Source organism: Myotis yumanensis, unplaced genomic scaffold, assembly GCF_028538775.1.
Source record: "Myotis yumanensis isolate MYYU_CA2020_CCGP unplaced genomic scaffold, mMyoYum1.0.hap1 SCAF_1, whole genome shotgun sequence".
Classification (NCBI taxonomy): Eukaryota; Metazoa; Chordata; class Mammalia; order Chiroptera; family Vespertilionidae; genus Myotis; species Myotis yumanensis.
The window spans coordinates 62,550,183-62,564,873 of NW_027223752.1; the positions used below are offsets into that span (position 1 = coordinate 62,550,183).

The window sequence follows — 14,691 nt, forward strand, 5'->3', positions numbered from 1 at the left end:
CAGCATGGTGGCTACAGTTAACAATACTGTGTTATATATCTGAAAGTTGCTAAGAGAGTAGATCTCAAAAGTTGTCATCACAAGGAAAAAAATTTTTTTAACTATGTGAAGTGATGGATGTTAACTAAATTTACTGTGGTGATCATGTCTTACTATATTCATAGATTAAATCATTATGTTGTATAACTTAAGCTAACACAATGTTAAATGTCAATTATATCTCAATGAAACTGGAAAAATTGTGGTATTGCAACGAGGAGCCAAGTGGGATGGCACTGAGCCTGCAGAGAATGGAAGTTGCTTGGACCCCAGAAAAATCATGCTCCTCAGATCTGTGTGGTTTATATGAGGAGGAAGTGAGGTAGCCCTGGGAACACAGAGCCAAAAGTACAAGATTTTATGAAACGGCATGCATCTTTTCATCTTATTTTAATGGCAGCAAATATAATATATAATAGAACATGACTAACATTTATCAAACATTTTTTCTCATAACTTTTTAATATCATGGAATTCCCATTTTAAATGAAAACATCAGATATTGTCAATGGAAAAACAATTTACAAAGTTCTATTTACATGTAACTTTTCCAGAGTGCACCTACTGCATAAAGTATGTGGATTATTTCATTCAAATAACAAGAATTTGCCATTTAATGATAAAGATAATTCTTATTGAAATCTCTAACAATTGCTAGTTGTTTAAAACACAAAATGTTTATTTGGTCTTTTAAATGACAGGCACCCTTATAAAATGTATTTCTTCTATACTTTAGACTTACTAGCTACAAATATATAGCACCAACATCCATTTTAATAATATCAACATTAGTAATTAATATTTTTAAAATACAAGTTCATGTAGACATACTAGAAAAAATTTGGACAAATATAAATATAAAGTTTTATAAAATGGGAAGTTAAAGCTTTAAAAAAAAACCCAGCAATTTAAAAATGCCAATGTTCTTTGATTAGATCACCAGATAAGTTTAAATTGGTTAGACTACAAAATTTAAGGTCCTATACATCTTTGGTTTAAAAATCCAGACTACTTCACAATTCTAATCTATTACAAAATTTTAGAGCAATATAGAAATTCCAGAAGTTAATAAAAGGCTAAGAGGTGCCATATTTTTAAAGATCAAAGTAAACATGTTTTCTCCCCTGTAATTACAATGCTCGAAAGATTTTTCTATATTCAATCGGATGAATGTTTACCTTTAAAGTCATTTATGAAGAAATTATATAATGAACTACTGTAGCTCAGAACTGGAATGGTACAAGCAAAACACTTAACTTCTTCATACTAAAGATTTTATCCATAAGTATGATATACAACTTTAGGTAAGGGCTTGTCTACCTATGTTAAAAAAAAAACTCATGGAGGAGGGGGGTAACATACTAATCAATGTAATGACTCAGGATAGTGCTGCAAGGCAGCCTTGCTGAGAGTGTAACGGTAGCCTCGCCCCTGCTCCATGCGGCCCCCACCCTGCTGGAACAGTGCAGTGTCTAAAATCAAGTACGTTTCCAAAGTTGTATATGAAAAGGAGAGAGAGAGAGAGAGAGGGAGGGAGGGAGGGAGAGAGAGAGAGACACTTCCTAACTTAAAAAAAAAAAATCAGCAGCCTATAACTGAAAGGAAATAGTGCAAAGTCATTCTTAGGCCCCTTTAAAACATCAGATACTGATACAAAGCATCAAACACACCCTGTTAAGAAGGCTTATACCACAGTACACAGGAAGCTGCCCAGTCATTGGATAAACTGTCCACCGTAAACTGAAGGAGCAGAAAAATATTTTATTTAAAAATTAACAACAGATCTCTCTGCTCCTGTGAAATGAGATTCTCCCTTAGAAAAATCTCCCTGTGAATGGTACAGCCAGGCCTGCATGTCTGAGGCCAGGGTGACTGGGATTCCTCTGCCCCTGCTTTCGGCAGCTGTAAGACTCCGCCATCTCCGGTCCAGAGGCTGCCCCGAAACAGGGCAAGGATACAGGTCCAAATCCCCCATCGCACTGGCGTTCTGGAGTCAGCTGCCCACCACAGTACACTGTTCAATTGTTCACTTTGATTCTTTGAGAGTAACAGGAAGACAACTTTTGTTATGAGAAATTACTTTTACACAATATGGATAAAAAAGTACAAGATGACAGGAAACAATAAAAACTGGGTTTATGAAGAAGAGATTTCCTGTTTGGAAAATTTGTAGTGAGTGATGATTAAATACCGTTTATGGAATTCTGCACTGCATATAGGAACACTGATTTAGACGCGTGCCAGTTTCTAATTTGCTTTATAGGAACCATCAGTTTAACTGACCATTTTGCATGCTCCTCAGACTTCACCTCCATCACATTTACTGTAAACAACAGCTTTCTTTTTCTCTTACCCTATCTAACCAAGAGTTGGCTATCTGCCTTTTACAGGAACAGAATAGCTTTCCTACTCAGATGCTTTTTACTATGGGCTTTCACAAAAATCTAATAAAGCCCACAGTATTAAAATGAAACACTGTGATCAGTGTAGACATCACTATACTCTTAAAGATACATCAGACAAGTGCAGTAACCTGGAATGCATTTTCTCTCTCCTAGAGGCCTGCTTTTACTTCTAAACAGACGACTAGATTTGAGTCACCTGGTTTAAAATTCTGGTATTGTGCTTTCTTGACAGAAGCAAAAGCACAATCTCTCCAAGCTCATGTGTTCTAAAACACGGAAATCTCTCCCATCCTGGAATCAGGAGCTTTGAAGTGCTTGTACCTGTGAGGTGCACAGCAAGTCTGATATCAGCAATGTCCCTTTTTTTAACAAAGAGATTTGGTCCTTAAAATGTTTATATTATTCTACATGTGACTTCCTATACTTTCTGATAATTGTATTTTTTTTTAACTAAGACCCACCATAAACCACTCAATTAAGCTAAATTAAAATTGATTTTAGCAGAAAGTAGAAATAATGCTTTAAAATATAAAATGTCACCTACTATTGATTTTACAATTTGAAACTTGTAACTTAAACTAGAAAAATATACATGTAGTTGAAAAAAAAAAAAAAAAGAAAGAAAAATTTCCAGTCTTTTCCCTTCTACCCAGGAAAATTTTATATCTGATATCACCAACATGAGTCCTGATGACCTTCAGAAGTCTTCCAAAGGTTATGCCTTGGCGGACTTACTGGTGGTCTCCTTCAACTCGTTTCTTGCGAACTATGAGAAAAATAAAGAAAGTTAGAAATCCCTGTTCATTTGTACAAACTTAACTTGCTTTTTACAAACAAGCTTCTGTAAATTCAGCGATAGTTGTACAAACATGAAATGTCCATTTCCAATCCACATGGTCATTAAAATAAAAAACTCACATCCTTTTCCTTGTCATTTACCTGCTGAGAAGTGAGGGGTTTCAGAGTAAGAACTACCTGCCCTCGCTCACCTGTGCTTACACAGCCAGAGCATTAGAAATCTAAAACAGAATGGTCAGCAATCGCATTCAAGTCCACTGTGCTGTCTCATCTGTTTACTGAAAAAGTTGATACCTCCATTAAAAATAATTAATAAATGATTGTGTTAAATTCTGAATTGATAGTATCAACAATATCTGCATGCTCTTCTGATTAGGCACTACAGTACAGCTCACTTCCTTAGTCTGTGAAAGAACATAGTGAAAACGGTTTTGTCATTCATTTTTTAAAAAATATATATATTTTATTGATTTTTTACAGAGAGGAAGAGAGAGGGCTAGAGAGTTAGAAACATCGATGAGAGAGAAACATCCATCAGCTGCCTCCTGCACACCTCCCACTGGGGATGTGTCTGCAACCAAGGTACCTGCCCTTGACCGGAATCGAACCTGGGACCCTACTGCTCTCCAAATTTTCCTTCTCTTTTCTCCCACAAAATGAACTGGCTCAGGGCTCTGACAAAATAAATGCAAAGTAATGAAAATCTCAGACCCTGGTAATGTGGTCAGGTCACAGCTGGCTACCATCACCTTTGGCTGTCAAAGAGGCCAGCCAACTAGTCCAGCTGATGGAGAGAAGGTGCATGTATCTGAGGATCCCCCAGCCTCTTCGTGGATGGGTGGCCCTAACGCACCAGGCTGTGCTCACTAGTAGCAGGGCAAGGTCTTCAACTTCAGGATCTTGTTACTCTTACCTATCAGCCACCAGAGAGCATTTGATAAAAAGGGCAAACATTTTACTGTCATGTTGAAATCTTTTTTAATAGCTCCAAGGGGTGACTTAGAGCTGAGAGTAAAACATTATAGGAAGTATAAATGTTAATTGTAGAAAACTGTTCACCAGAAGCTGTGAAATATTATTTTCACATGAAGTTGATTTTACCCACTAACCAACCCAATAATCACTACAGCCTTCCTTAAACTGAATTCTGATTCAGTCAGTATAAAAGGACCATGCAGATATTAGAAACCTAGGCCAAGTCATCTCTGTTAAAATTTATTTTAAAAGCAAAAAAAGCTTCTCCAATACATTAGGTTAATGGCATGATTCAGAAATTCAATTTGCAATTGTATGTCTTACCTAAGTCATTGTTTTTTGTTATAGCATTAGCTGCCCTGGTTCGGGGTCCCTGCTGTGTAAACCGATATCCAAACTTAAGGATATTTGTATTTTCCTCAAGCATCTTCGCCATTTCCAATTCTACAGCTGTCCCCAACTGCTGCCTCTGGAATAATCAGAAATAAAGAATAGTGTTAATAAACTAGATCAAAATACTTTTCTAGGTAAGTCAAGACTAAGACATTGAGGTATGCTGATTCTGTTGGTATTTTAAAATTTTCCCAATTCTTATAGTATACAAGGGAAACAAACGTTTAAAGTTCAGTATAGATCATATAGACATAAAAAAATTGTGGATTTCCATAATGAGATACCCTTCATAGCCACAGGATGACTATAATAAAAGAGACAGAAAATAATAAGGGTTGGCAAGATTGTAGAAGAAAATGGGACCCTCAGACATGCTGGTCGGAATGTAAAATGATGCAGTTGCTGTAGAAAACAATCTGACATGCCCGTATGACCTAGCAATGCCACTTCTAGGTACAGACCCACAAAAAACAAACACACATGTTCATACAAGAACCTGTATATATAAATGTTCACAGCAGCTTTATTCCTAATATTCAAAAAGTAGAAACAACCCAAATGTAACAATACTATTCAGCTAAAAAAAGAGTAAGTACTCATATGTGCTACAACATGGATGAACCTCCAGAACATTTTGCTCAGTGAAAGGCGGCAGTCACAAAAGACCACGTAGTATACAATTCCATTAATATGAACTGTCTAAAACAGGCAAATGCAGAGACAGAAAGTAGAGGTGGGAGGGGTGAATAGGGAGTGACCGCTGGTGGGTATGGAGTTTCTTTTTTTGTTGTTGTTAAACTTTGCCCAAGGATTTTTTTCCATTGATTTTTAGAGAGTGGAAGGGAAAGGCGGGGGGGGGGGGGGGGGGGGGGGGGGGGGCGCAGAGATGGAGAGAAGGAAGGAGGGAGAGGGAGATGTAGAGAGACAGAAAGAGACACACGGACTGGTTGCCTCCCTCAAGAGCTTCAATCAGGGCCTGGGGTCTGGGATGGACCTGCAACCCAGGTACATGCCCTTGAGCAGTGCTTGGGCCGATGCTCTACCACTGAGCCACACAGGCCAGGGCAAATTTCTTTTTGCAATGCTAAAAATGTTCTGGAATTAGACAGTGGTGATGGTTGCATAACTCTATGAATATACTAAAGACCCATACCAAAAATATCAAATTAATATTCCAGATGCCTCCAATGTCCTCTCATCCTCTTTTATGCCACCTTCCCAAATAGCTCCCTGAAAACCCTCCTCCCACACGCCTCCTGAGTCCCCAAGCCCTGCACAGCAGTGTGGGCTGTAGCTTTCTCAAAGTTACTGCTGCAGAGCACTGACCTGATTGTCAATCTTGAGCTCGGTGAGGGTCTCATTATCTCTTAACGCATCAATCAGTGCTAGAATCCCAGCTCCTGTGATAAAGTTGGACTCCATATTTAAGCTCTTCAAATTTTTGTTCACTTTCAGCATATCTGCAAAAGCCTAGAAGTTAAAGAAAATTTTGGAGATTAAAATCTGACAATTATACACTATACACACCATAAACAAATATACTAATTAACATAACTGCCTTAATGTTTCTCATTTGATTGAATTTGACACCTACCTCATAGGTCTCACATGTATCCACTTTGCACATGTACCCTGTCACAATCTTTTTTTTAAAGAAAACATGTTTTTATTAAGTTTTATTTTATTATTTTTAAAATATATTTTTTATTGATTTCAGAGAGAAAAGGAGAGGGAGAGAGAGTAGAAACATCAATGATGAGAGAGAATCATTGATTTGGCTGCCTTCTGCACAACCCACACTGGAGATTGAGCGCAAAACCTGGGCATGTGCCCTGACCGGGAATCGAACCGTGATCTCCTGGTTCATAGATTGACGCTCAACCACTGAGTCACGCTGGGCTTATTGATTTTTAGGGAAAGAGAAAAACATCGATCGGCTGCCTCCTACTCACCCCGACCTGGGAGCCCACAACCAAGGCAGGTGCCCTGATGAGGAATAGAACCAGTGACCTCGGTACATGGGGCAATGCCCAACCAACTGAGCAACACTGGACAGGGCCCCTGTCACAATATTTAGCTTTTTCTGTCACATGTAATTCTCTATTGGAACATTCCCATTGCTAGTTAATCCTCATGCTCATCCACACCCTTTGTCATGTTTTCTCTTGTCCCTCATCCTTCTGCCAGTTTCTGTGTAGGACTGACTTCATCAATGTCTCTTTGGAATATTTTTTCCTCATTTAGGTCCTGGTGCAGCTGGATTACTGCAAAGCCAAAATGAGGGTAAATTATGGACTGATTTCCAAGGCGGAGACCAAAAAGAATGCCTAAGACAGAAGGCCAAAAGAGATCACAAATAACTAGAACTGCAAGAGCACAAAGACTATGGAGAAGAAGGGGCTCACTAAACATTCATTTCCTCAAGGAATGCTCTGTCTTCAGTCTGCTTCCTTCCCTTTCTCACAGGACATGGTAGTGCTAGGCATTTGATCCAGTGCATAATAAACACCATATTAGCCCTGGCCGGTTTGGCTCAGTGGATAGAACTTCAGCCAGTGGATTGAAGGGTCCTGGGTTTGATTCTGGTCAAGGGCACATGCCTAGGTTGCAGGCTTGATCTCCAGTAGGGGGTATGCAGGAGGCACCCAATCAATGATTCTCTCTCGTCATTGATGTTTCTTTCTCTTCTCTCCTCTCTGAAATCCATTTAAAAATAAAAAAAATAAACACCATATTAATTTACCAACAGAAACTTGTGAGAAGAGGAAAAGGAGAGGGAAGGAAAGAGGGATAAGTTAGAATATGAGTAAGTTTATATAAAATAGCCCCTTAGAAAGGTCAAACATAAGGCCAAACTCTAGAAAACATGTGGAAGGAAGATCCAGCTTAAAGTTAACTTAAAAGAAAAGGCAATGGGGGTGGTGGTGATGGAATACTATAAAGAACTTGGGACAGCCCTAGCTGGTTTGGCTCAGTGGATAGAGCGTCGGCCTGTGGACTGAAGGGTCCTGGGTTTGATTCCGGTCAAGGGCACATGCCCGGGTTGCGGGCTCAATCCCCAGGCAGCCAATCAATGATTCTCATCACTGATGTTTCTATCTCTCTCTCCCTCTCCCTTTCTCTCAGAAATTAATAAAAATATATTTTTAAAAAATAAAGAACTTGGGACAGATTATCTATACACTGGTACTTTCTATTAGTGACAACTAGCTATGTGACTTAGAACAAAACCCTTATTCATCCTTCTGTACATACACTTATTCAAATATTATTGATGGCTTATTATTTGACAAGTACTACTACTCTGTAGATTCAGAAATAAAATATGCCTGATGGAACTTGCATTCTAGTGGGGGGCCCAAATAATAAGCAAGCAAAATGTAATATCAGATAGTAAAGAGAGCCAAAGAGGAAGAAAAAAAAAAAGAGAAAGTAGGGCAGATGGGGAGTGTGAGGGGTAGGAGTGAGGTTACTATTTTACATAGGGTGGTTAGGAAAGTTTTCGCCTAAAAGGTGACGTTTGAGCAAAGACTCAAAGTGATGAAGTGAAGCTATGTGGAACATCTTTTTTTTTTTTTTTTTTAAATATATTTTATTGATTTTTTACAGAGAGGAAGGGAGAGAGACAGAGAGCTAGAAACATCGATCAGCTGCCTCCTGCACATCTCCTACTGGGGATGTGTCCGCAACCCAGGTACATGCCCCTGACCGGAATCGAACCCGAGACCCTTCAGTCCGCAAGCTGACGCTCTATCCACTGAGCCAAACCGGTTTCGGCTATGTGGAACATCTTTTGCGAGGAAGTTCTAGGCAAGAGGAACAAGTGTAAAGGTCTTAAGCTGGGAACATGGGTAGCATATTTGAGGAAGAGCAAGAGGCTGCATGGCTATAGTACAATGAAAGGGCAGTAAAGAAGATGAGGCCTGCTCATGTAAGGCCTTATAAGGCCTATAAAGTATTTTGATTTTTACTTGAATGAGATAGGGAGCTTCTGGGAGTTTCTGAGCACAGGAATGAGATAATTAAATGAAGTTTTAAAAGAATCACTTTTGATATTGTGTAAGGACTTGGCTTTGGGGTGAGTAAAATGGAGCAGGCAGCTCAATTAGGAGGCTATTGCAATACTCCAGATAAGAGGAGGTAGTGGCTTACACCAGGATGGTAGTTGTGAAAATGGTGAGAAGTGGATAGAGTCTACAAGTATTCTGAAGACAGGGCTGGATACATTTAAGGTTGTAAGAAAGGAAAACCAAGGTGACTCCATTTCTTTTTCTCTTAAGCAAATGAAAGAAAGAAGTTGCTTTGGTGAAAAAGGAAAGACTGAGACAAACAGGGATGGAATGGAAGTTCGGAGTTTGCTTTGGGATTTAAATTTGAGATGTCTCTTGGACACCTAAATAAAGTTGCTAAGTAGGTAGCTGGACAAGAATATGGAGTTCAGGAGAGAGGTATCAACTGGAGATAATAACACTGGTAGCCACTAGCATTTATAGATAATATGTATCAATGAAATAGAATGAAATCACCAAGAAAATGAATGTAGACAGAGAAAAGAAGAGGGCCTATGACCGAGCCCTGGGCTGTTCCAATGCTTAAAAGAGGAGAAACCAGCACAGGAATGGATAAGAGAAGGGATGTCCAGCTGAGGCAGGGGGAGAATCAAAGGGAAAGGGAGTGATGTCCTCAAAGCCAACTGAAGAAAAAGGTTCACATCATGATCAAGAGGGATTTACCCAGGACTGGAAGTTTGATTTAATATACAAAAATTAATCAATGTAATACACCATATTAACGGAATAAAGGACAAAACCACATGACCATCTCAAGAGACACAGAAAAAGCATTTGACAAAACCCAACATTATAGGTCCATAAATAGAATCTTCTGCAGATAGTAAATAATTGGTGTGGAACTTTATGTACTGATATGAAAAGATCTCTTAAGACATACTGTTGAGTAAAAAATAAACTGCAGAATAGCATATATTTTATGACTCCATTTATGTTTTAAAAAATTATAGAAAGGAAATATAGGAAAAAATAAATGTAAAAGAGCAGTAGATCATGTACTGCTTAATACAGAGTTAAACATCAATTGAAAAAAGGGAGTAAATTGTGTTCATAAAAACACAGTTTAGCCATCTCTGTAACACCCTGGTATGTAGTTATAATTTTGACATTATCAATAGTTAACTTACAAACTGATGGTTGTTGCCAGAGAGGAGGAGGGTTGGGGGTGCAGGTGAAAAAAATGAAGGTATTAAGAAGTACAAATTAGTAGTTACAAAACAATCATGGGGATGTAAAATATAGCATAAAAAATGGAGTAAAATGGAGCAGGCAGCTCAATTAGGAGGCAATACCTCCTAATGTTCGGTGCCATTGTAATACCTATGTTTGGTGCCATTCCTTTCTCACAGGACATGGTGAGTTTATATAAAATAGTCCCCTAGACTTATGGGGGGGGGGGAGGGAAATCACTTTGTAAGTTATATAAATATCTAACCACTATGCTGTATACCTGAAACTAATATAATATTGAATGTCAACTGTAATTGAAAACTTTTTAAAAAATGTAAGTTACTTACAAAAGCAACAGGGTCATTGCTCCGCGTGGCTGCAAGACTTAAATATTTCACATGTGTGTTGGTTTCCAAAGCCTTTGCAAAATCTTTTAGGGTTGGAATTGGAATATTCTTGAAAGACAATAATGCAAAACATTACATTTCAGTCCAGTAATCAAGTAAATATTTAACTTTTTTCATTAAAATGCTCTCAGGAATTACATAAACACACAATAGTCTACAAGTAAAAACAATTAACTGCTTCCTCTATATCTGTCTGACTTCTCTATCAAGGTATACATGCACAAACTGTTGACCTAGAGCAGAGAATATATCACCATTTCTCTAGCATTTAAGTTAAAGAAGCTCTTGTGATTTTACATTTAACTGTTCATATTATAAGAAGTCAACATCTGAGTATTCAAAGTGGACCCATTTCTACAAAGAGAAAGATGTGGGAACCCACCTCTGAGTATGATTCCTGGGGCAGATGACATACTGTTCTTACTCCCTTAGTTTAAACTACCAAGTATTAAGAGAGATTAACCCTGCTTTCCACTACTTGAAACGCGGAAAGATGTAGTTCTAGAAGGCACTAATTTCCCCTTTAGTCCCAAGACTTTAATTTCCTGTAGCTGTGTTACTTGTAGATCATTACTGTTGATTTACAGAGATACAGGAAGACAATTTTTAAGGAATGAATAAAATGAATGACCGAGTAGGGACATTAGCTTTCCCCACGTTGTTCTTTCCTCCATTCACACCCATTAAAAGAGCGCAGAGGTCTTACTCCCTTGGTTCTTATAACTTCCAGATGTTCCCTCTACCCCAAATTCAGATGAATCAAGATATAATACTCAAGAGAAATGAAAACATGTTCACACAAAGCATATGACTGCATGTGAATGTGAACAGTGGTTTCATTTATAATCATTCCAAAGTGGAAGCAACCCATACATCTATCAATTAATGAATGGATAAACAAATTGCATGATATCCCAACAACAGAACACGACTCAGCAATATAAAGGAACAAACTGCTGACACAAGCAAAAACATGGATGAACCTCAAATGCATTATCCTAACTGAAAGATGCCAGGCTCTAAAGGCTACATACTGTATGATTCCATTTACACTACATTCTGGAGAAGGCAAAATGATAGGGAAAGAAAACAGATCAGTGACTGTCAGGACTAGAGCCAGGGCCATGACGACAAAAGGTGTGATATGTTCTACATCTGACTGTGCTAGTGGTTGTTCAACTGTATGGGTTTGTCAAAACTCACAGAATAATACACTGATAAAGGAGAATTTTACTTTATATAAATTAGACCTCAAGAAACCTGATTAAAAACACAAAACCCAAAAGACTAAATGCTCTTAAAAGTAGGCAGTACTTTGAAAGCCAAAGAGAGGTAGTCTAGTAGGATCTACATTTCTATGTGATACTCTTTTAAAAAGCAAGTAAGATAAACACTGTATTACTTTAACTTTTAAAATATGGAAGAATCTGTGTTACCACAGTGTTAGGAGCAAACACTTCGCCTTTAAGTAGAAAGAATTATACTATATCAAAACTGCCCAGTTCTCACCCTAGATCCACCTGACTCAGCAATTAAAAACTTACTTTGCCTGGCACACCTACCTTTATATTATTCAAATTAACTTCAACAAGACGAACATCATTTTCTTTAATTCTCTTTAAACTCTCTTCAACGTTGGTTGGATTTGGTGGCTCATCAAATACTGGGACCATCTTTTCACCCTTTACCACATCTGTAGTAACAGGTGAGAAAAAGCAAGTGTCTCAGTGGCTGATACTATTACAAGTGGATGCATATATTAACTTGATAACACATATCTCTCACTCTCTCTCACACACACACACACACACACACACACTCAGTAGGACTAATTTAAAAGTTTCTTCCCCACAATTTCTAAATTATCCTTTGTGCACAAAAATAAAACTTTATTGAATATATAAAAAATAACTCATTTTATTTGCAAAACATCAGCCTTCAAAAATGATTATTTTCATGGCCTCTTGGTGTATTACAAAATTACCACTAAAATACATTTGATAACACACGCCAATGATCCCATTTATTTGTTGCAATGTTTAAGATAAAGTTCAAATATGATTAACTTTAACATCTCGTAAGATTTCTCTGTGATCTGCTAGTAATTACTGAAAAGGCAGTAAGAATCACAGACTTTAAGAAACAGAGCCTTGATAAGAACAACAAGGTGATGGAAGTACACAGGTCTTCTTCCCAAGGGGAGTACTACACAATGGGAAAAGGGGTGGACCCTCCATTAGGAAGTAAAGTAGGAATAAGGAATGGGGAGACAGAGAGAAGTAATAGTACACAGAGGAAGTACTGAGGCAGAAATTCTAAATTCTATTTCCTTCCTTCACTCCTACCTCCAATTCTTCACCATATAAACTCTACCCATACACATGGCCAGGATACAACTATGCAAAGTTGAAAGGGAATCTAGAAGGCTTGAACTCTCTAATGACACTTAACACATTCCCCCCAGAGATATGACCATCTTGATATGCACCCTAATGTGATTTAATCACCACCTAGGAAGCATTCTGTCCAAATTTAAGACTCAAAAAACTGCACCTGAATCTGATCAAGCCTAGAGAAAATAAGTAACAGTTTACAGAAACATAGGAGACAGAGAAATTTGTAAAATGATACCACAAGGATGCAATCAGCCAAATCCAGAATGTGGGATATTCTATATATATATATAACAGCCCAGTTTCTTAAAAATGGCATGAAGAAAGGGGGAAAGAGGTTGAGGAGGGGAACTATTAAGAAATAAGAAAAACTGAAACCAAATGACAACCAAATGCAATTGGTGACCCGTATTTGGATCCTGATTAGAACAAACCAACTGTGAAATATTTTTGAGAAAATGAGAAATCTGAAGACAAACTGAGTATTAGATGATAAAAAGGAATTATTGCTAATATTTAAGTTTGATAATGGTATGTTAAAAGGAAAGTCTTTGTCCAGCTGGTGTGGCTCAGTGGTTGAGTGTCGACCTATGAACCACAACGTCACGGTTTGATTCCTGGTCAGGGCACATGCCTGGGTTTCAGGCTCGATTCCCAGTAGGGGGTGTGCAGGAGGCAGCTGAGCAATGATTCTCTCTCATCATTGATGTTTTTATCTCTCTTTCCGTCTCCCTTCCTCTCTGAAATCAATTTAAAAAAATATTCCGGGGGGAAGGAGGGGTGGGCAGTAAATGGGTTGAGAGGCAGACAATGGATGATATAAGGCTGACAAAATGTTAAAAACAGCTGAAACTGGGCAATGAATATATTATTCTCTCTTCTACTATGTATGCTTGAACATTTCTACAACAAAAAGTTAAAAGATAGGAGGAATGGCCAAATCATAGAACACTCACAAAATGGAGTGTTATACAGATGTTCGAGTGTGGTAGCTCTATATGTTAACTAACCAGGAAACACGATATAGTGCTAAGTAATATATACTATACAGCATGTGTTAAAATCCTCATCACTGACTTTGTGTGACATTCAAGTTACTCAATCATTCTAAAATCTCAGCTCCCGTATATGCAAATAAAGGATAACATATAATAATACCTATTTCATAGAACTGTTTGTTGTGAGGATTAAATAAAAACAATTTCTATTCAAGAGCTGTGCACAGAATATGGCCCATAGTCAGCATTCAGACAATTAGCCAATTGTATTAGTTTTGAAAAATTACGTTATTTTATTAACCAATGTCACCCCAATAAATTAAATAAAAAAAGAAAATTAAGTTGTAAGAAATATCTATAGTATGATCCCATTTTTAAAAATAAACAAAAGACTACACATACATATATAAGTTTATATAAACATAGTACAAAGCCTAAACAAATATACACCCAAATTGTTAATAGGGTTGGGGGTGCATGAGTAGAAGGCATAATTTCTATGAACACTTTTACTTCTTACCTTATACACTTAGGTATTGTTTGTTGGTTTGTTTATTTATTTATTTATTGGTGGGGAGGGAGAGAGGGAGAGGAAGGGGGAGAGAGAGAGAAATATTGATGTGAGAGAGAAACACAGATCGATTGCCACCCACATATGCCCCAACCAGGGATTGAACCTGCAACCTGGGCATGTGCCCTGACCAAGAATTCAAACCTGCCACCCTTCAGTGCATGGAACAACACTCTAAACACCTGAGCCACACTAGCCAGGGCAGGTATATACTACAAAAGTATATATTACTTTGATAGTTTTAAAACATCCCAGACATGAATTTTTTAATCCTCACCTGAGGATATGTTTTGTTTTGTTTTTTTAAATTAATTTGAGAGACAGAGAAACATCGATGTGAGAAACACTGACTGGTTGCCTCCCGTAAAGGCCCTGACAGGGGATCAAATCCACAACCTAAGTATGTGCCCTGACCAGGAATGGAACCTGTGACCTTTTGATGTATGGGACGATGCTCCAATGAACTGAGCCA

General features: G+C 37.9%; 1 protein-coding gene across 2 annotated transcripts in view; it reads right to left on the minus strand.

Moving 5' to 3' along the window:
- Nucleotides 1–410: 410 nt before the first annotated feature.
- TMOD3 (tropomodulin 3) overlaps nucleotides 411–14,691 on the minus strand; it is a 74,123-nt gene continuing 59,842 nt past the window's right edge. For both annotated transcript variants that reach the window (XM_070422768.1, XM_070422778.1), the window contains 5 exons: nucleotides 11,820–11,950; nucleotides 10,198–10,305; nucleotides 5,937–6,080; nucleotides 4,542–4,686; nucleotides 411–3,210 (listed from right to left, as the gene is read on the minus strand). In XM_070422768.1, the coding sequence (XP_070278869.1) occupies nucleotides 3,176–3,210; nucleotides 4,542–4,686; nucleotides 5,937–6,080; nucleotides 10,198–10,305; nucleotides 11,820–11,950 (563 nt within the window). In that variant the 3' untranslated portion in view covers nucleotides 411–3,175. The remainder of the gene's footprint in view (nucleotides 3,211–4,541; nucleotides 4,687–5,936; nucleotides 6,081–10,197; nucleotides 10,306–11,819; nucleotides 11,951–14,691) is intronic.